Source organism: Leptidea sinapis, chromosome 34 (genome assembly GCF_905404315.1).
Source record: "Leptidea sinapis chromosome 34, ilLepSina1.1, whole genome shotgun sequence".
In the NCBI taxonomy this organism is placed as follows: Eukaryota; Metazoa; Arthropoda; class Insecta; order Lepidoptera; family Pieridae; genus Leptidea; species Leptidea sinapis.
This window is the reverse complement of record NC_066298.1, coordinates 8,598,355-8,620,540: the sequence shown is the minus strand read 5'-3', so window position 1 is coordinate 8,620,540 and position 22,186 is coordinate 8,598,355. Positions and strand designations below refer to the sequence as shown.

General features: G+C 34.2%; 1 protein-coding gene across 3 annotated transcripts in view; it reads left to right on the top strand.

The window, feature by feature from the left end:
* Positions 1-22,186, top strand: part of LOC126975036 (protein TANC2) — a 241,067-nt gene that overhangs the window by 52,986 nt on the left and 165,895 nt on the right. Inside the window, exon 1 of one of the 3 annotated variants that reach the window (XM_050822815.1) lies at positions 21,498-21,688. The exons of the other annotated variants lie outside the window; for them this stretch is intronic. Coding sequence (XP_050678772.1) covers positions 21,622-21,688 — 67 coding nt within the window. The 5' untranslated portion in view covers positions 21,498-21,621. Of the gene's footprint in view, positions 1-21,497; positions 21,689-22,186 lie in introns of those variants that run through there. 3 annotated transcript variants of the gene reach the window in all.

The window sequence follows — 22,186 nt, the reverse complement described above, 5'->3', positions numbered from 1 at the left end:
TCCCATCCCGTGAGCCTCTTGCCCGTTTGCCCCCTCTCATATAAAAAAAAAAACTTTCACCACAAGACCTGTCTAAAAACACCATGTTTGCGTATTTTCTGCTTACTCTTCGCCTTAAGAAGAGGATACGAACGTAGTTCACTATATTACCTAGGACTATAAATCTATTTACACACGTGTCTTGCTTTTACCTTGCCTTACCGTGATAGTTTTGCCATCAAGAATCCAAAGATGAAAAACAATTTTAAATTCCATATATCCAAAAACATGACTCAACTCATTGTAGCCTTAAAGGATGAGGGATGCGTCCTGACTTTGCTATGTAGTATGTCTGTCGTCAATACATAATTTGCATTTTTACCAAGAGCCGTAACAAGAATTTCACGAAGTATATATTTTACAGTAACCACACCACGTTGTGAGTTATTTTTTCACTCATTGAGCGTTCTCGGTCTTTGAGTGTAACACAGTATTCAAGTATGTTGGCTCTGTCTAAATATTAGAAGTCCCTTCTTGTACTGAACACAAGCTAAGGCTTATGCTAACACTTTCATCGCCTAGCTCATAATGTGTGATCAATTTGTGACTATATCCCTTTGCATGTACACGTTAAATCTAATACCTAGTTGTACTTGCAGGATTCCACCGAACATGTAATAAAAACTTTAAGTTTGTATAGTTATAACCGACACTATAACTTTCTGCTTGTTTATGAAAACCTAGTACTTTGACATTTTCTATGTTTTGTATCTTATTTACTTCCTGAATGATCATTGAAAATGGGAACACATCCAGGCAATCAGTTTTATCTTCTAGAAAGGTAGGCAAAGATATCGGTCCAACATTTGCGTGACATATTTCTTTCGCATCCTCCACTCGTATCAACCAGTTCAACAAGCTCTGATTGTTAGTGCTTTTGACCAAACCCCTTTTCAGATTCCAGTTCTAACGACGATGTTTAAAGGTCATCGTCTAGGTCAAAATTCGTATAAAAACGAAACCGAAATATGGAACGTACCACAAATTAAACCATAATAAGTTTAGACTGCTATATCTACACATTACCGCATTTACTGCAGTTGTTTAAAATATTCTTAGTGAATAAGCAGCAATGTAAAACGTATGTTTAACTAAGTAACTAAGTTTTTATGTAAAACTAAGGTGAAAAGTGTGCCTTACATTGTCTTTAAGCACACTTTGCCATTCTGCTATCAGACTGCGATTGATATGTCTTTATATTATATGTGTATAGTACGTTCTTGCTTATAACTTGTTGCTTACAAGATCTATGAACACGCTTATTGGTAGCATAGCTTAGAGGCACACGTTGGGTTAAGACTTAAGAGTACTTACTGGAGGCGTTGTGTCCGTAGCCATTCGGCATACATTTTAGACCAAATAATAACTTGAATTCATAGAACTCAGGAGCATCCTCAGAATCGGTTAACTCACCGGGCTCTCGTAGAGCTCTCGGCGAATTGTAGAGACAAAATACGTATTAAGCCCAGTTGTTTCGTCGGGAATTCAGCTGTAGCTGAGTTATTGGTGTAGAATGCGTATGACTCCTAAATCTTATGGACCCGATACACTATGCTCCTTCCGCTGCTCATTGCTATGCTCCTCACGCTGCCGCGTTGTCGCCGTCTCTGCCCACACACGCGATTAATCGCGACCCTTCGCACTTGTTCCTTTGACTCGCGCTCAAAAAACCGACAATATAGGAAGAGGTGTACACTATGAGGAGCATGATGTCCGGCATGCCATAACAGCAATGTTGGCAAAATTTCTCACTAAGTCTTTGTCTCCATTCCTCGCTACTCCCCATGCCACTCGTCGAGTGTGTGGCAGGCCCATAAGCCGTGCGGGTATGCGGGAGATTCACTTTTGTGGATTCAACTTTGATTTATGTTCACACGTTTATATTATACATATATGCATTAGCAGCTCTACAAATAAACTTTTTATTTACAAATAGACATTTTGTTACATAAAGTTTCCCGCGTTTATTTGCAAGGCTGCTTGACATTCGGTGAATAGAATTATCATTGTATTGACAATGTTATTATGTGTTGTCAACGATATACGGCCGTTTTCAATACCGTTTCTCTAGTTACGGATAAAAGGCAGAAAAGGTATTTATTTTCTCAAAATTGATTCCTTTAGATTTCTTTTTGATGTCATTTCTTATACTACTAGATACTACTACCACTTCGGAAACAAATGGCGCTCTGAGAGAGAAGAAGCGGCGCAAGAAACTCTCCCAGCATTCCTTTTTTTTTGCGCTCTTTTCAATAAAAATATACAATATTGTACAGTCATTTCTATCGCCATAAAATAATCACAATCTAGTCCTAGGCTGTCCGGTCATTTAGATATTCAGCAGTGGAGTAATAGGATTTACGACAGAGCCATTTTTTTATAAAACATTTAAATTTATTTATAGATAATGCCTGAACTGGCTAGATAGATTGCTATCACCGTTTAATGACAAGATCTCTTCTATCCTATGTCCAATATAGTTAAATTATTGGTTATAGTACAATGCTATCTGTCGACAGGTCATTGAAATGTAAGTAAGCGTAAAAGGATAGATAGGTTATTGAAAACGGCCGATAGTCAACATATTGTATATTCTTGGTTTATTCTCAGGTATAACTTTATACCAAGTTTATTTGTAATTCTGTAAAAGTCAAATGTATCAACTTTCGATTTCCAGTAGCGAGCTATTAATGAAGAATGTCCTCTCTGCGTCATTATGTAGAAAACTGTTAATCTTATAATTAACAGCAATGTAAAACATTATTTATTACGATTCATTCCATTCCACCAATTAATCCAATTAACCGTTTATATCCTTTGAAGATAAGTTTTGTATCATGATTTTTAGTAATAAGCGGACAACGTTGAGGATTAATTACTTTTCAGGAATCATTCAAATGTCCCGAATTGATAATAATGTGAAGTTCCTTTAGAAGCGTCCTAGTAATTAACTGCCACTATCAATATTAAATTTTAACCAATACTAATCTATTATACTAATTCTACTATAGAAAAAATAGATTACTATAGCGATTCGTAGATTTGTTTATGAAAATAAGGGACGAGACGAGCAGGACGTTCAGCTGATAGTTATTGACACGACCAGTCCATTACAATGCAGTACCACTCAGGATTCTTGAAAAACCCAAAAATACTGAGTGGCACTACAACTGCGCTCGTCACCTTGAGACATAAGATATTAAGTCTTATTTGCCCAGTCATTTAACTAGCAACGGCACCCTTCAGACCGAAACACAGTAATGCTTACACATTACTGCTTCACGGCAGAAATAGGCGCCGTTGTGGTACCCATAATCTAGCCGGCATCCTGTGCAAAGGAGCCTCCCACTGGATAGGTGATTTATTATTTTTCATGACAGTAGCAGGTGTAAAACAATTTTAAAACTTTTCAATAACCTACAATAATTACGGTTTATAATTATTACATTAAGCTATATCCCTTGACAGACAGGCAGTCGGATTGACGAAAGAACGGAGGAGTCTTATAGCTCAAACACATGGTCGGATTTGGTACAGCTGGACCATGTCACGGTCCGGTCGTTGCCTCGAACCGGAGTCGTACTCGGTAATAATTATAATTTTGTGCGATGGAAAATGACACATACCATCTAATATAGTTATTTACCAGACCGCGTTCAATGATTCGGCCGTACCTAATCCGATCATGTGTTTAGGCCTTTTTGAGTCTTAAGTAATACGGTGCCTGTTGATTACCAACCGCTGAAACCTAAGAATAACCAATAATTATTAATCCTTAATTGTTTTTAGATAAACAGATAGATAACTGTTCGTAGATATTTAAAATGCATATCTTAAAATTTAGACTAGGGGTCGCCAAATGGCGGACCGCGGTCCGCATCCTGACCGCCTAACCATTTCGTGCACACCGCGACAATACAACAACTTGCACTAAAGAGTACGTACTTTAATAAAAATGTATCCCCCGCAATCTCTTTGTTGACGTCAATTCGAAAACGGCCGGGCGCAGTAACGAGCTAACAGCATTTTCGAAAATGAACTTCATTGAGAATAAATTTCGATATTGACTCACCGATGAACATCTCCAGAATTTCATATCAATAACTTGCACTTTTACTCCAAACTTCAGACAGAAAGATAGTTCTGATGTAAATAATACCTTTGTAATTTCCGTAAGTACTTACATTTGTTTAATAAATATTTTCAACTCCACCATCTGTATATGTGGCGGTCCTCCACAGTGCCATTTTGAAGTGGCTTTCTTCCTCGTACTACAAAGCTGTGGAATGAGCTTCCTTATGCGGTGTTTCCGGGACGATACGACATGTGTACCTTCAAAAAAAGCGCGTCCACCTTCCTTAAAGGCTGGCAACGCTCTTGTGATTCCTCTGGTAACACCAGGTGACCCGTACGCTCGTTTGTCCTCCTATTCCATAAAAAAAAAATCTATAAAATGTTGTGCGGACCACGATGGTCATTTCATTTCTTATAACGGACCCAAGCGAAACTGATTAGTAACCGCTGTCTTAATAAATATAGTAGTAATAGTCCATTATAGTCTAAATTTTAGACTATCAAGCCGTGAACAAAATTAAATCTAGGCAAACGGGGAAAAATCTTGGCGCTTTCATTGCAATTAGTTGGCAATAAACAACGCAGAGTGGCGCCTGCGCATATCAAAGTCGGTTCAATGAACTTTCTCCTATCGATGAAAAGATATAATATATTTATAGGTTTCGTATACATTTTCCCTGGTATTAAAACTGCTTTGATAAATCGGATGCGTCGGATTGGATCTGGCTATGAATTAAGGATATCTGAAGGTAATCTTTATTGTATGTAATAAATAAACATTATCAATCTATTTTGTCGTTGTAAAGTTTAATGTTGATACATTTAATCATTATTTATATTTAATCATATAAAAATATAATATGTTATGGAATTTGAATCGATTAAATGCATTTCATAAGGTAAAGTTCAAATTATTTTTTTACTCCACTTTTTTTATAAATGAGTGCGCCTCCTGCCACTTAAGTTTAAGTGATCACCGCCGGCCACATTTTCTTGCAAGATCAGAGGAATCACGGGAGCGTTGCCGGCCTTTTAGAAAGGTGTATGCGCTTTTTTTAAGGTACCCGTATCGTATTGTCCATTAAACACCGCACAAGAAAGCTCAATCAACAGGTTGGGTTTACCTACGTGGGAGAAAGTTCCTTGAAAACCGCACTGTGGAGGAACGCCACACCTCCAGATGTTTGAATGACACTTATTCTAACTTGTGGCGTGTTGAAGGTAGGATTCTGTGGCAGAATCAGGCCAAAAAGCTCTTCAGAACACTCCCCGTGATAAATGCGGTGGAAGACAATGAATAAATGTCTCTACGTAACGCGATATGGTCTAGCCGTTCCCAGAGCACTGGATCCCCAACAATTCGAGCAGCTCTACGTTGCTCGTAGTCAAATGGTACGAGGTAATATTGGGGTGCGCCAGATCAGAGATGACAACAATGACCGGCTTGAAGTATTGCTGTGGTCTATTTATGACGCCCAGCTTCTTTGAAGCCACTTTGGCTTTGCGAGAGCGAAAATTTCGATACTAGGCGGGGCAATTAGGGAGGTGTAGTTGAAGTTGAAGCGGTGATACGACAAATGGTTGTTTTAGTGGTAAATGCGCAAACTTGACTCTCCTGGGCGTTAATATAACAAGGTTCATATCTCACAACAGCAGATATTTCTTTTTTCATTATTAGATCTTCATTGATTAGTTTGGGCGCCTCAACACACCCACGTTTAAGATTTAGCTTCTTTTTTAAATTTATATCCATTGATAAAATCAATTACTACATATCGTTAAACTTCCAAGCTTTTCAAGCACCTTAATTATCACTACACTAGTGATCTTAACCGGAGAAAATTTTTTAGAACTCACGCCCTTTAATGATTCAAACTGGAAATTTTTTGACACATTAGCTTAATACGGTAGTGAAAATTTCAAATCAAATTATGAAATCAACAGTGAATTCAATAAATAAAAGAAAATGGTGCAAGAATAAATAATACCATAATTTATCTTAAAGCTTAATCTAAGTAAAAGCAATTCCGTACATATTATGTCCGGCTAATTAGCGAAATAAAAATAAAACTCACGCATTATTCTCACGCCTAGCCCCAAGCTTTCTAGCGGAATTCATCCGTTACGTTTGCTGTTAATGATACATATAAAGTAATATCATCAATAAATGTAGATCTGTAAGACATAAAATCGCGTGAAATTAATTTGCTTTTTATTTTAACTTTGTTGCTGACTGTCCGTTTACTTTGATGAATCGGTAAGTTTTTGAGAGCGTTATTTTAGTGGAAGTACATATCGAAAGTGTTTGACAGAATCTGATTAGACCTCAATTTATGATGTTAGTGTTATAAAAGGTAATTGTTTAAAGAAACCTGACATGATGGATATTGTTCTGCTATTATATTTGTCATCTTATCAAGATAACAATTTTACCAGTGGGAGGCTCCTTTTGCACCGGATGCCGGCTAGATTATGGGTACCACAACGGCGCCTTATTCCTCCGTGAAGCAGTTAAACATTACTGTGTTTCGGTCTGGGCGCCATAGCTGGTGAAATAACTGGGATAATGAGACTTGACATCTTATGTTTCAAGTTGACGACGGCAATTGTAGTGCCGTTTAGAGTTTTGGGATTTTTCAAGAATCCTGACCGACACTGTATTGTAATGGGCAGGGCGTATCAATTACCATCAGCTGAACGTCCCTCTCGTCTCATCCCTTATTTTCTGTGATTCTTCTGTTGTTGCAAGAGTATGTGAATAGTAATGAATTTGGCACAGTAATTAATAATGATTATGAAGTATTGTTTTGAAAGATTGGAGCGTTTGAGCCTTTCTGATATCAGTGGGAAGAGAATTCCATAGGTTAACAGCTTTTTCAGTTAATGAATTGTTAATAAAGAAATTATTGGTGACATATTGTGTATTTCTTCTATATCTATCCAAATAACTACTTGTCCTAATTCATACCCCAGATTTCTACTCGAATATTCCCAATAGGTTGCCCGCAAGAAGTCACGTGACCTGTATAAAAGATCATGTTATTTTCTTTGGTAGCATTTGAATTAGTAACAACTTTTACCGCACATATTTTAATTTTTACTATCAACACACTTGTTTCCGGTGAAAACTGGTATTTTTAACCGACTTCAAAAAGGAGAAGGTTATCAATTCGATCGGTATTTTTTTATGTATGTACACTGATTACTCTGAGATTTATAATCCGATTTACGCAATTCTTTTGTTTGATGCGAAATAGATGCCATTTGGTCCCATAAAAATTTTACATACTTTGTTTCCGTAGTTATCATTTTATGAACATTTATATGAAAATTTTCGTCTACCTGGATGACATAATTGTTTTCTGAGTATGGCTTTTATTTGAAGTTATCATTCAGGTTGATTATATATTATTATTAACTGACACTAAAACGTTAAAAAATAAAAAATAAACTACGTTTAAAAAAACCGTCTTCAAAAACTGAAAATTGTCAAATAACTAAGAATTTGATTTAATACACCTCTTATGCAAACCTTTACCTTTAATATTAATAAAATACTATTATTTGTATGTGCTACATATTAATAGCTTTGAAGTGGGTGCCAAGCCAAATGTAATAAAGGTACCTACACTCGCCACGAGTGACTTTGAGCGGGATAGCTTCGTCTAGAACAAAACAACCCAAGCGGACAGACACGCATGGCCAGACAACCTTAATAATTACAGTAAGTAAGCTGTTTATAATATTTAGTTTTATTTTGTTTAGGGCTTGGCACTGACTTCAAACCTATCAATAGGTAGCAAATATAAATAATAGTATTTTATTAATACTAAAAGTACAGGTTTGCATTAGAGGTGTATTAAATTAAATTTTTAGTTATTTGATACTTTTCAGTTTTTGAATTCGGTTTTTTTTAACGTAGTTTTTTTTAACTTCTTTCATCTCATTTATGATTTAAAAGAACAAATTCTTTGGTGAATCAAACTTCTAGATGAGTAAAGTTAACATTCACATAGCTTTAGCAATTATTTTCAGGTTTTAGTTCTCTAAGAATAACAATAGAAACAGGTTGCGCACAGTTTACAGCCGATAATTCACCTAATAGGAGTCAGGAAAAAGAGACGTATTAAAATGCCGCTTTACTTATTGTTCACTTGTGCATTACTTTATTGACTGAACTACAAGCAAGTATCTAATAACTTCGCAGTATATTATTAGTATAAAAAATGCAGCTTTTATGAAATCAGATTTTTATAGTATTTCATATCATCTGTGCAGCCTTACACAAGTTTTACTACTTCAAAGTATTCGAAATTAAATAAAAATACTTTAATACTAGAAAAAGTTATATCTTATCCGAATCTAATATATGTATAAGAATTTTTTTTATTGGCTGGGGTTGTTTATTGAGTATTAAAAAATAGAAAACAAAAAAAAACATTCGTAGAACTTCTGGCTCCTTCTCATGTCCAATTTACGTCAGTTGGTGCTGTGGCTGCTGCTTTGACTGCAGAAGTCAGCAAACGTAAATATGTCGGTCTCATAGAGTCTTTGTGCCGTTTGATGTCGAGACACTTGGGCTGTGGGGCCCAGAGGCGTAAGAATGTACAAAGTACTATCTTTTCGCCTCAATAGGGATACTGGCAACCCAAGCACTGGCAGCTATTTTGATCAACGGATCAGCATCCAACCTGGAAACGCTGCCAATATTCTTTTTACGCTTTCTCGTAATGATGAGTTTTAATTCAATGTAATCAATGTTTTGTAAATATAGTTATAAGATTTGTTTTGTTTTAATACATACAAAAACAAATTTAAAAAACAAAAAACTGATACTTATAGTTTTTCAATGCATATCCCCTGGAAATTTTGTGCTCATGAAATATTTTACTCAGCTTATGATTGATTGCCTAAGTTTATACTTTTATCATAGAGATGAAATATTATTATTTATTTCTGTCACAAACAGTACCTAACCCATTGTAAAATTATTTCACCAGTAGAATGGTATATTAGTACTGAGAACCCTTAGTAATAAAACTTAAGCATATGCAACTTTTTAAAGAGTGATATACATATAAATTTAAAAACATTTTTGATATATAAATATATTTTTATTGTTTCTCCACATTAAAAAAAAACTCACATAAATAATGTACACAAATTAGAATGCAACATTTTAGTCGATCCAGCCCTTTGACGCATGACTCATCAAGTCAACGTCCGATCGTATTGCACGCCTTTAGCTGACTTTTTATGAACTTTTGCAAATTTGTAAGTTGTATGACAGCCGATTTTTATATTCAATCCTTATTGGGCGATCCGATTTTTTTTTACGAAACTTTAATCCATTTTCTGGTTTTGCGTTACAAATCGCAGCTATAATTTATTTATTTATATACATATGCTTGTTATATTAAGCAACAATATTTTCACGGTTTGATAATTAAAACTAACTTCTTAAACAAACGTTCGATTAATTACATGTTGTATTTTAGATCAAAATTTAAGACATATTTTTGTGGTAGAAATTCTTATTTATCATGTCAAATTGTTTTTATTTACCAAAAAAGTCGGGCGATGTTTAGAAAAGAAGTCGTACATATGCAGTTAGTTTTCTTAGTACTGGAAAATAACAAAATTATTAGATACTTTATATTTAACATTGTTATTTTTTTTTATTATAATACTTATTAATTTCTAACGGTGCGTGTCGCGGAATAAAATACCTAATGCTTAAGACCAATGAATGAATTGTTTGAGTTGTGCAGTTCTCTGACAAATGGATTGCATTTATGTACAAAAATGTTAGGGTTAATTTATCCTTTTTTTCTATAGAACCGCAGAAGATTTAACCCGCATTTCTCTGTAATTCTTAATTATCATTAAAATGAATGGGCATCACATTGAAAATTGAATATTCAGATCACATACAAAGCCATCAAATAATTTACCATAAAAGCCAAAGAATGTGAGAAATGACGTCATAAAAGCAGATGTTTATCTAAGTTTAGCTATAAATTATCTTATCCGACAAAATCTTCACTTAATTAAAGTGGACTAAGAGTATAGTATTGTTTGCCTAATTTTTACTTTCTTTTGTGGGTCTTTGAATCCTGAACGATATTTTTGCATCTCAGTGAGAATATGGAGATCCCTTCTCCAAAATATTTCACCAGCTCCGCCATAAATGCACTAGAACCCAAACCCAGGTAAAGGGTTTATCGGTGGGTCACTATTAAAGGGATCAGGCAGTTATTATAATAATGTTTACTAGGTATTAAATCGAAAAAAGTCAATGTCCCTATTGTGCCCTTAGGATATAGATATATTTAATTATTCTTACCATACATATATTATTATATTTTACCACATTATTTAACATATTACGGTGGGTAATATTACAATTTAAATGTAAAATATTTACATTATCGACGTACAAACAATTTTGGTAATTAGAAAGGTTGGTATACCAATCGAACACATTTTTTGTTTTTATTAATATAACTTTCATTCAAATTATATATAATTGAATGTCTAAATCTAAGTCCATCTTTAACTATTTTAATTAAAAAAATATAATTTTATTATTTTCCATATTTAAGGCACTCATTAAACATTTATAAAAGATTTACTTACATACAGAAGTTAATCTACAATGGATTTAAGATCACAGCAACTCATGCGGATGATATGGCAGATGAGTTAGCTAGACGAGGCTCAAATATTACTGGCCAAAACCCATCATGCTTCTACCTTCTGGCTGGCTCAAAAACCAAATTCGGGAACGCACTAGATATCAATACAAAATCTATGGTTAACACTAGAGGACTATAGACAAACACGGGAGACACTCCCCAACATCGATGATTCTTTAGTTCGATGCAGAATAGATGCCATTTGGTCCCATCAATTTTTTTTATAGTTTGGCCCAGTTGTTTTCATTTTATGAACATTTTTGTCTACCTCGATGATATCATTGTTTATAATTATGTATTATAATTTTTTGTGTACGCCTTTTTATGTGTTTTCATTCAGGTTGATTATATATTAAGTGACACTAAAAAAGATTTGCATAAGTGGTGTATTAAGGCGACACTAAATGCCAGCGACCTTGAGCGATATGAGTTCAGGCTGCCGGCCCGCCATCTATGTAACAATACCAATATTTTCAAAATACTTGGGTGGAAAACAGTTTATGTGCTTACAATCCGCGTTATTCACTACTACTCTGAATTAACGAACCTACACAAAAAAGTACAAGCTGTAAGAATAACTTTTCTGAGAGAAGTACCAAAAAAATGCGTCACGCCATGCCAAAAAACTTGTTTAACTTCAAAGAAATGTCGTACCTCAAAGAGGCTCGGCAGTGTTAACTATAACCAACAGCAAGCATTAGCAACCTACAAATAAGACTTAAGGATATGTGTAGGATTAAGTAGTGTTCATAGTATATATATACTTTCACCTCAACACTTGCCTAAAATGCCCTGTTTGCGTGTTTTCTGCTTACTCTTCGCCTTAAATTAAATTTTTGGTTATTTCATACTTTTCCGCTTTTGAAGTGAGTTTTTATTAACAGAGTTTTTTTTTAGCTAGCACGTAATGATTTTAATATTCTTTCATACGTTTTATTTTTACAAGTTTTTTGCTCAACAAATAAAATCAAATTGTAATGCAAGTTTTCTTCATTTAAAATTCACAAGAATACTTATTTATGGATAATTTTTGTAGAAATTTAAGCGTCTCATGCCGTAGTAACTCCATCAATCGTGTATGATTGATGAAATCTAATGAAGCTTGTATGAGTTTGTGAGCACTTAAAATACATCCGACAACTTAACAACTCAACTCGACGTGAAGCCGCAAGGCATAAGCTTATAACAAATAATTTGTTAAAAAAAAAAACAAATAAAAACCGATGGGAAAGGTCCAAAGTCAGACGCCTAAAAATGTGAGGAGCGTAGAGACCCTTAGTACGGGCTTGGAATTTTAAATAGTTAACCATTTAGGGAGCGAGCGATGCATCGATTGTAAAAACTGCTTCAAATAGTTCCATGTCTTGTCTTGCTAAAGTTATTCTACTATTAGACATCCGACATTGTAAAGAATCTGACATTTAGAAGGACTTTGGACTTTTTTAGTATCTCAAAGATCTGATTTCTGTAGCATTAAAGATACAAATTGGCATAACTATAATTATTTTTGTAGTCTACTAAAGTAGTAACAATTTCGAAATTTGTTGTTAAAATTGAATTTCATTGCAGACAATAACTTAAAAAATTATATCACTATTCGATTTATGTGATGTTAATAAAATTCATAATTTAAACGACCAATAAAGTGTTACTAAAGTAAAGGTACGAAAAATCACATAAAATGATAAAATTAAGAAAAAGTCCAACCGTTTATCAGACATTTAATGTTCACAACCTGATTTTTAGAGGTATTCGGCACGAGTCAGTAAAATTATTGGAATATATTAATTTCTTGTTCGTATATTGATTGTTGCATTAGGTACCGTTCTCTGTTAGGTATAATGGCGTGAAAGTTCAGAAAAAATTTATGTTTTGGTCTTTTGGATAATTACTTATAAATCTTTATATGTTTTTTCGTTCATATAGCGACAAAGATGTACTTATATTAATAATATACCCAAATGTTTTGGTTAATCTTACGTGTTCCGCTATCATTTTTAGGTTAGTTTACATGCAGAATTCACAATAAGTCCAACCGCATAGCCTAGAGTTAAAGGCTATAGGCATCCTTCACCGAAGTATCAGCCCATGCTATAACCTCCTAAACGGGGCAAAAGGGGTATACAGCAACGTAAAAATTCAACCAATCCGACACGTGTTTCGATTCTTCACGTGACATCCTCAGGAGGTGTTAACTCTTTGAACTCTGAGACGAGAGCGAATAGCACTTTTGCATATTTAAATAATTATGGATTTCCGCATATTTATATATAATATATATTTATTATTATATATTTCTATAGATTTTATTAATAATATAATTAAATTTTATGGCAGCTTGTGAAGCGACAACACGTAGATTGTACGTGAACGGATTTTTGCAATAAATTTTATTGCAGTGAAATTTCCGTCCAATTGCGCAGAAGAATGGCTCATTATGCAAATGAGTTTGCAGACCGTACTTCGAGCGTTTATGACCCGGAATTGAGGTCTAGTTTATTTCAAATATACTCATAAATCTGATTTACCGTTTGTGATACATATAGATGAGAACAATGTACAGAGCAACCTTTTGTGTGTGACCTATTATGGAGGAAATATCGTTCAAATGAAACTTTTGGAAAAGGAGGACAAACGAGCGTATGGGTCACCGATGTTAAGTGACCACCGCCTGGCACATTCTCTTGCAACACAAGAGGAGTCACAGTAATATTTTTTATACAATACTATTTTATGTACTATTTTACATACTTATAATTCCGAAAATTCCTTAAAGACCGCAATTGCGTAGTGCTACTAGCAGCTACCCAGTAGTGCTACTAGCTACGGCACCGTTCAGACCGAAACACAGTAATGTTTGCACATTACTGCTTCACGGCAGTATCGTCATGGAAACACCACACATTGAAGCTCATACCACAGCTTTATTGTACATGAAAGAAAGTTCCTTTAAAACCGCAATGTAGAAGAATGCTACACATCCAGATGGTGGGGATGATATCCTAATTTGTAGCGTATCTTAAGGAACTCTTTTCAATATATAAATGTGTAATGAACTTCTTTATGGGATATTTTCTATTCGATACTGCATGGAAGGCATTGAGAAAGCCTGTACTCCCTACTAAAAGAGTGGTAACGCTCTTTTGATTTCTCTAGTGTTTTAACAGAGTATAGGCGTCGGTGATCGCTTACCATCAGGTGACCCGTACTTTCATTCATCTTCATCACTACATATTATAACAAAGTCCTCCGCGTCTGTCTGTCTGTCTGTTCGCGACGAACTTACGAGAACTTCGTGAGATTCTCGAGGATGGTTTTAGTATATAATTTATTAAGTTTTCGTATATTTAAATTAGTCGTCTGGAAGATTTCAATGAAAATGCTGTCTAAACCCTTTGACATATAACAAAATAATGTATGGTTGAATTGTGTATCTTATATAGTTCTACAGAAAAGTCCGCGATGGCATATGCCCATCTCTTAAGGATAACATACTATTTTATTTTTAATACCTTAAGAATTGGAAATTATAAAGAGGTAATGTAAAAGCTGTTTACACAAATACTACACTGGCCTGCAAAAGTAAGTATCACACTTTTCATTTTTTTTTTTTCTTAACTATATAAGGTAGAGATTTGAGATTAAAAACGTTTTGTTGCAAATTTTATAGGCTTTAATTCTTAGAAACTAAAATTATACATAAGTAACATTTTTAACTTAAAAAAGATAAAAGAATGAAAATAGACATTTTTAGTTTAGTGTAAAAAAATTCAACTAAAATGGATTACATGTTATTTAATTTTTAATAACTGGTATTGCCTCCTCAAGCTCTGATTACAGCTTCGAGCCGGTTTGGCATACTGAACGCCAAATCCTGAATTCGGAGCCGATGTTGGGGAATATTCTCCCATTCTTCTACCAGGGCCTGCTTTAGTGCCCTGAGGGTAGTAGGTGGTGGTCTGCGATTTCTGACTAGCCTCCCAAGCTCATCCCAGGCGTGTTCAATCGGGTTGAGATCAGGACTTCTTGATGGCCAAGCCATCACGCTGATACCGACCTCCTGAATATACTCTTGTACGATATGAGCCGTGTGTGGCCGGGCATTATCATGCATCAGCATCGATCATATTTGCTAAATACGGCCCTGCATACTCATTAAGAATCTCTTGAACATATCTTTGCCCAGTGAGGGTGCCATTTTCTATGGCTACTAGCTCTGTGCGACCTTCTGAAGATATGCCAGCCCATACATGTACACTGCCTCCACCGTATTGGACTCTTTCTGAGATGCAGGCTTGAAGGTATCGCTCACCAGGTTGCCTGTAAACACTTCGCCTTGCATCAGAAGTGTAAAGGGAGAATCGAGACTCATCTGCAAACAAAATTCTTGACCATTCTTCTTCATCCCACTGCATGTGTTCACGGGCGTATCGCAGTCTCGCTACTCGATGCTGTCTCTCGAGTTTTGGGCCACTCGCTGGTCTTCGGGGTTTCAAATTTGCTTCAGCAAGTCTTCTTCTCTTAATCCAATCTTCTCCGTCTTAACACAGTGGAAATAATATAACGATCTTCTCGGGCACTGGTACACCTGGATCTGCCATTACAAGGTCTCCTCAGATGGTGTCCAGTCTCTTCGTACTTTCGCTTTACCTTCTGGACCGTTCGTACCGTCACACCCACCATTCTTGCAGTGCGACGCATACTGATGCCTAGTTCCAGAAAAGCCATGATCCTAGCACATTCTTCAACTGAAAGAGGCATGATAAATAAATGTTATGTGCTTTTTGCATAAATTTTTAAAACAAGACCCATCGATCTTGAAAAAAATTTAAAACAGAAAGAAAAATGTGAATGGTAAAATTGTAATTCGGAAACGTCCACTTTGAAAAAGGAATGGTTTTGTTTTTGAAGTTTTTTTTCAGCCAATTCTTAAAAGAAGGTTACCGACTATAAAGTTTTTATGTACAAAATTAAATTCTATTTGGAATCCTTTTTATTTCGAAAGTATATCTTGTGAACTTATACGTTATACCAATTTTAAAAGTGTGATACTTACTTTTGAAGGCCAGTGTATATCAATCCATATCATTTTATTACTACATATTATTATAAAATCATTTAGTACTGATTGCTTTGGACTACATTATTTCTATATACTTAGGTACATAATTTTTTATTCTATTTACAGTACAGCGTCAGCTTATCTATATATATAAAAATGAATTGCTGTTCGTTAGTCTCGCTAAAACTCGAGAATGGCTGGACCGATTTGCCTAATTTTGGACTTGAATTATTTGTGGAAGTCCAGAGAAGGTTTAAAAGGTAAATTAATATGAAAATGCTCGGAATTAAATAAAAACAACAAGTTTGTTTTTTCTTTGATGTGTCCCCGTCGTTCAGAAATCAAGTTTAAAAGATAGTTTAAAATGAATAACTAATTAGAAAACGCAAACAATACTATTTGACGTACATACAATATTTTAGGTCTTTTATTAATCGATTGTGGCAGTACGAAGTCTGCCGGGTCAGCTAGTATTTCATAAAAAAAGAATAAAGTGGTTGTCAAGTAAACGAATACTTAATATATCAACTGCACGTTTCAAATAATAGTCGAGAAGAGATAATCAGATACCAAACCAACTCGATATCTGCAGAACTCATAAAAAACTGCACGAAACTTCAACCTTTACAGATTTATGGATTTCAATTATCACCTACTTTCATATTTTATAACGAGCCTGTTACGTTGGTATTACTCGAGGTAACAATTCGTAAAACGTACTTGAAGGTATGTTACTTAATCGATTCAATTGCCTATAATGTTCGAACTTTAAGTGTTAATGGTGTTTAATGACCACACAACGGTTTTGTTAATTCTTAAGTAAGTCAGTAGTTTATGTAAGTTGGTAGCCATTATTTGGACATTTTACGATTCTGTACAAGAAAGGACAAACAAAACTCTTTTTTGAGGCTGATGAAACGCCTCTTCATCTCCTCTGCGATTAAGGCCTACTAATGCATAAGCGTAACACCATCCTTGGTGAGTACACCCTGCTCTCAGATGCTGTTTGTAATACTCACGATAAGAAGATACTGCGGGTTAGATGGCAGGGTTTGACGACGAGCTATCAGTATGAGTGGCGGACACGATAGTTCATTTCTGGACGCGGTGTTACTAAGACTCATTAAAATAAAATAGCTTTATTTTATTCCACAATAGTTACATAAAATTACTTAGATTGATATTTAATAATTATATTACAATTAACTTTAATAAATCTACTACTAAGGTAATTTAATCTCCTTGTAATGTGGACCCTGTGGGGGTAAAAGCCTCCTGCAAAGAATTTCATTTTTCTCTATCTTGAGAAGATATGGTCATCCAGTCTCTCCCTGCTTTGGATACAATCTCGTCTTGCCACCGGGCGCCCGGGCGACCTCTACTAAGACTCATTAGGACTAGATAATTAGCCACCCTCTCCAAAAACAGAATCCTTAAACAAATTTTTACACCTGGTGAAAATGTCTAAGTAGTGTAAAGAATATTTTGAATGTTTGAATGTATTAGCAAGCAATAAAATTATCGTAATGATATACTTTAAGGCGCTCGCGAATCCGCTGAGCAGATTTCGCTTACGTATCAATATGATAGTTGATAGCATTTTTAAACAGATTTCTAGGTTTTAATTACCTTGACCAGAAACCAACATCAGTAAGTCCTTACGATATAAGCTCCCGTCAAAATCAGTACAGTCATTTGGGAGATAATGTAACAAAAAGAGACAAAAGTATTAAAGATTAATTTCCAATCATGATTTTACAATTCTTCTAAAAAGCGTCTATTGAATATCGTGCATTATTTTATTTAATGTAACTTATTTTTTGGAACTGAATCGGATGAAACAAACACATTCAAATTATTTTTGTCATGCCAATATATGTCCGTATATTGGCATGCCGATATACGGATACAAATTCTAAAAAACAAAAAGCTGACTTCGGTTTCAAATACCTAGTGCATTAATATAGTATAGTATGTATAGACAAAGAATTTTTAAATTATTATGAAGAAGCGACATACTGGGTTTTTTACCTATTTATAAATATTCATATACTTTTATATTATGTATTACTTTTACCTTGATTCGCTTATACATTCTCATGATGATGGAGTTGCGAGAGACAAAAAGACGGGCAAGAGAATTTTCTACGTTGCTTTTTTTACTTTACACAAAGCTTCATTTACACTACGAATCATAATATATCACGTAGCTTAAATAGAGAAGTGATGCTTAATCATAATATTTATTATTAATAATTATTATATCAAGTATTATTGCTTTCTGATTTCATTTATATTTAATTCAATTTATATAATATTCCAATAATTGTTACATTCAATTTAATTCACTTCTTATATTTTAATCTTTTTTTGAAATGTGTGTAACACCTATAATTAAGCCAGTACTCAGAATTTAAGATTTATTGTAATAATATTATAATACTTTTGTTATGGTTTTGTTCGTGTTAAAATAAAAAATATATAATGATGATTAATAAAAAAATGTTGATGTGAAAAGTACTTCAGACTCCACCAGACCTCGTGTATAAACATTTTGTCCATACCATACATAATCCATGTACCAGATATATAGCTGGTTTTACAAGCAACAAAAACAGCATGTGTTGACTAAGCATACGTTAACCCAATTCCTATTGAACCCTCGTCGTTAGCAACATAAAAAAACTTTCAAATTCAAAAAGATACCTGCCAAAAACCAACTTCATTGTAAATCGTTATCACGTCAAAATAAGCACTTCATACTATACTGTCGCTTTCGAATGAGATGATTAATGACTTATGAAATTATATAGTGGCCGCGTGACGAAACTGGCCGAGGGATAGCATCGACTCAGGCTGAAAAAGCAAGTGTGGGAACAATCCAGTTTTCGTAAACTTTTTGGATGTTTTTATCCCGGCCCACATGTAAGGAAGCGCGCTCGATCGAGCGATCAAATTTTATGGCGGCACTTAATGTTTTTACAATGTGATATCCAATTAATTATTTATATCACCTTTGAGACCGCTCGCTGGCTCGACTGATTAATTTTTTGTATTCCTTCATTATTTTACTGCAGTGACGTTGATAGGTAATTTATATTTAATTGTTAATTTCATTGACCTTGCAATACAGTGAGCTCGTATGTTAAAATATATGTTAAGTCGTGATATTAATTTTAATGGTACAATTATGTCGGACATGATTTTGGGTATGTTATTTATGGCTTCATGTGTGAAGCAAGTTTGTTTATAACTTAACGGTTATTTTTCAAATAGTGATATATTTACACTTTTTTTTTCATTCGAATTTCGATTCTTTAGCAGGCCAAAAACTTAATGAAATAAAACTACAACCTTATTTATTTCATTTTATTTGTATTTGTGTTATGTTAACACGTAACTTTGATGTGTATTTAAACTGTCACTTGAATTTACTTTTGATTTGATATTTAACTGTATTTCTCTAATAAAAAAATACTCTTATAATGCTCACCGAGCGGGACTCCCTTAGTTAATTCTTAATGCGGTTGTAAATCCGTACGAGCGTTACATATTCGACCGTGATGGCTCAGTAACATTCAATACCCACAAAAAAAAGTGTTCAGCGTTCCTTGAGAAGTTTTCACTTCAATAAATATATAAAATCATTTCATTTACAGTAGAGGGAACAAAATTATAGACTGTTTACGAGCTCTAGTTTAACTCTTACATATTTTTGCTTCGATAAACTCGATAATCTTCAAGGCAATAACTTAGATTTACTACCTATTGACAACTTTCTCTGAGTAAGCAACAGTTAAGCTATGTTTGTAAGCAATACTCTATGGTTCAACTGTTTTAGCATAGAGATATACTTCCTATATTGACCGTGGGAGCTATTTTAAGTTATATTTTGTTCTTTGTACGTAAAAAGTTGAATAATAAAGCCTCCGTGTAGCCAAATGATACCTAATTCGTCACAAAAGTGTTGCCAGCTCTCCAGGCTCTCATCTCGAAACACCTAAATATACAGGTTGTAATTATTGAGTGTGTCCAGGCGATTCCTAACTATTACATAAATCAAAAACTTTTAAAATGATAGCGGAAGTACTTTACCTAATCAAACGAGAAGCATCCAAAATTTTTGATATTAAACACTCCCATAAATTTAATATTAGATTAGTTAAAAGGTTTTTGTCATTAATTGTCATAAAAGCTATAAATTGTCATAAATTCCAAGCTCTGGTACATTTTGCTCTGACTAGAGCCGACTCTACCCGAATGAGCATTAAAAGGCCGAGCGTGACACCTCAGTCTCATTTAAAACCCAATTAGAATAGTGTTCAGCGCGCTTAAAGTAGTTTTCATGTAAAAAGTTTGTAAAGTACTAAAAATAACTCGTCATATCTTAAAGCAAGCTTTAAAGAATTTTAGTAACAAAAATAACTTGTAAGCAAATAGTATTTCGATAAAGTTACTTCCCGTGATATTTTTGCACTATCTGTGGCGTGACACGCATGCGCAAGAAATTAAAATAACAATGGAAGTCGGACAGTGGATACCCCTTTAAGATTCGAGTGTCATAAAATGATAAGAGTATATTCATTTATATGTGAACACGGCGTCAGTAATATGCTGTCGGACTTAGATAAGAAATAAGTACGCATTTATTAATAAGACGTGTGTAAATAATGCTATTTACTGATAAACTAATCAATAAATGTATATATTAATGAACCCTTTGACACTATGAGTGATTATTGTTAACTTAAGACTAACTGAAAACAGCTGCACTTTTTTTTATTCCTTACTGTTTTTCGGTCCGAAGGGCGCCGTAGCTAGTGAAATTACTGGGCAAATGAGACTAGACAACTTCTGTCTCAAGGAGACCAGCGAAGTTGTAGTGCCGCTCAGAATTTTTGGGTATTTCAAGAATCCTGAGCGGCACTGCATTGTAATGGGCGTATCAATTACCATCAGCTGAACGTCCTACTTGTCTCGACCCTTATTTTCATATAAAAAAACATACCAGTCATCATTGTGACCCGAACGATGTAAGACTATTGTATTATATTATCATTGACGAGTTACAAAAAATTTAAAGTAAAAATACCTCACTGAAAAAAATCTGATTATGAAATTTCAAATCAATAACCCTATGGTATTTGCCGCCACGTCAACTGATTATTTTTCATTGCACCACAGATTATACGATAAGGAGTACTATTTTTTATCGTATTTTTATGAAACTCCGCAAATAGATTATAACGAAAAAAAATGAAGGTTTTATTTTTATTTATTAACACATAAATATAAGGACGAAATCATAGTAATTTTTATTTAGTACGCTTGCAAGAAACTAGAGAAACTGATTAGATAAAATACTTCGATAGAGATAAGAAAACATTAAACGTTACAGAATACTATGATATTTTGTATGTTTCTGTATATTTTTAGCGGCTAATCATTTACACTTATGTTTAAAGCCATCATAGAACACCATTCAGAAAACCAGAACAATAGACAATAACAAACGCAAATCGAAATAATCAGATTTGCGGATTATGCATGTGTGTGTGGCGTCTACTCACACACACGCAGCGAACGCTTTACTCACTCATTGAAACTCATTCGCCGCGAAGCCATGAACCGCGTCAGTCGAGCGCGCGCGCCGCCATTTTAAATCCTAACCTAACTTTTACATAAACAGTGTATTGATAATAGAATTTTGTGTTGTGTGTGTACTAGTGCTAAGTGAACTTATGGAACATGAATTCGAAAAAGCTGGAGTATTTGCATTGTGATCCGGACGAGCAAATTAATCTAAGTTGTCTAGGTAAGTTTTTGTTGGATATATTCATCGGCTATTAGTGATGTGAAAAGTTTTAATTTACTCTTATAAAGTGGCTGCATAGATAGAGATCTTCAAACAATTGACCCCTATTGAAACTTATTTGTAACCGTTATTCATGCTAAGTTGCATTTAAATAACGAAAAGCTCTATTCTATGTTATTTAAGTTACATATTAAATATCTACGTTATAATACATATAGGAATAGCATATAGGCGTAAACTTAGAAGATAAACTGTATCTTATCAGATAGCTTAGGGAACTAATGGTCCTATTTAATTTTTAGTTAATTTCATGAAGACTTCTAGGTATATATATATATAAATAAGACATAGAGACACATTTAAATTTTGTCTCAGACTTTTCAAAATTATTTGCATAAGTATTCATGATGTCAGTAAATAAATGAATATACAAGCAATTTTGAAACATTTTTCGCACATTTTTTACGATACCTAGTTAAAGACCTGAATAAAGATTAA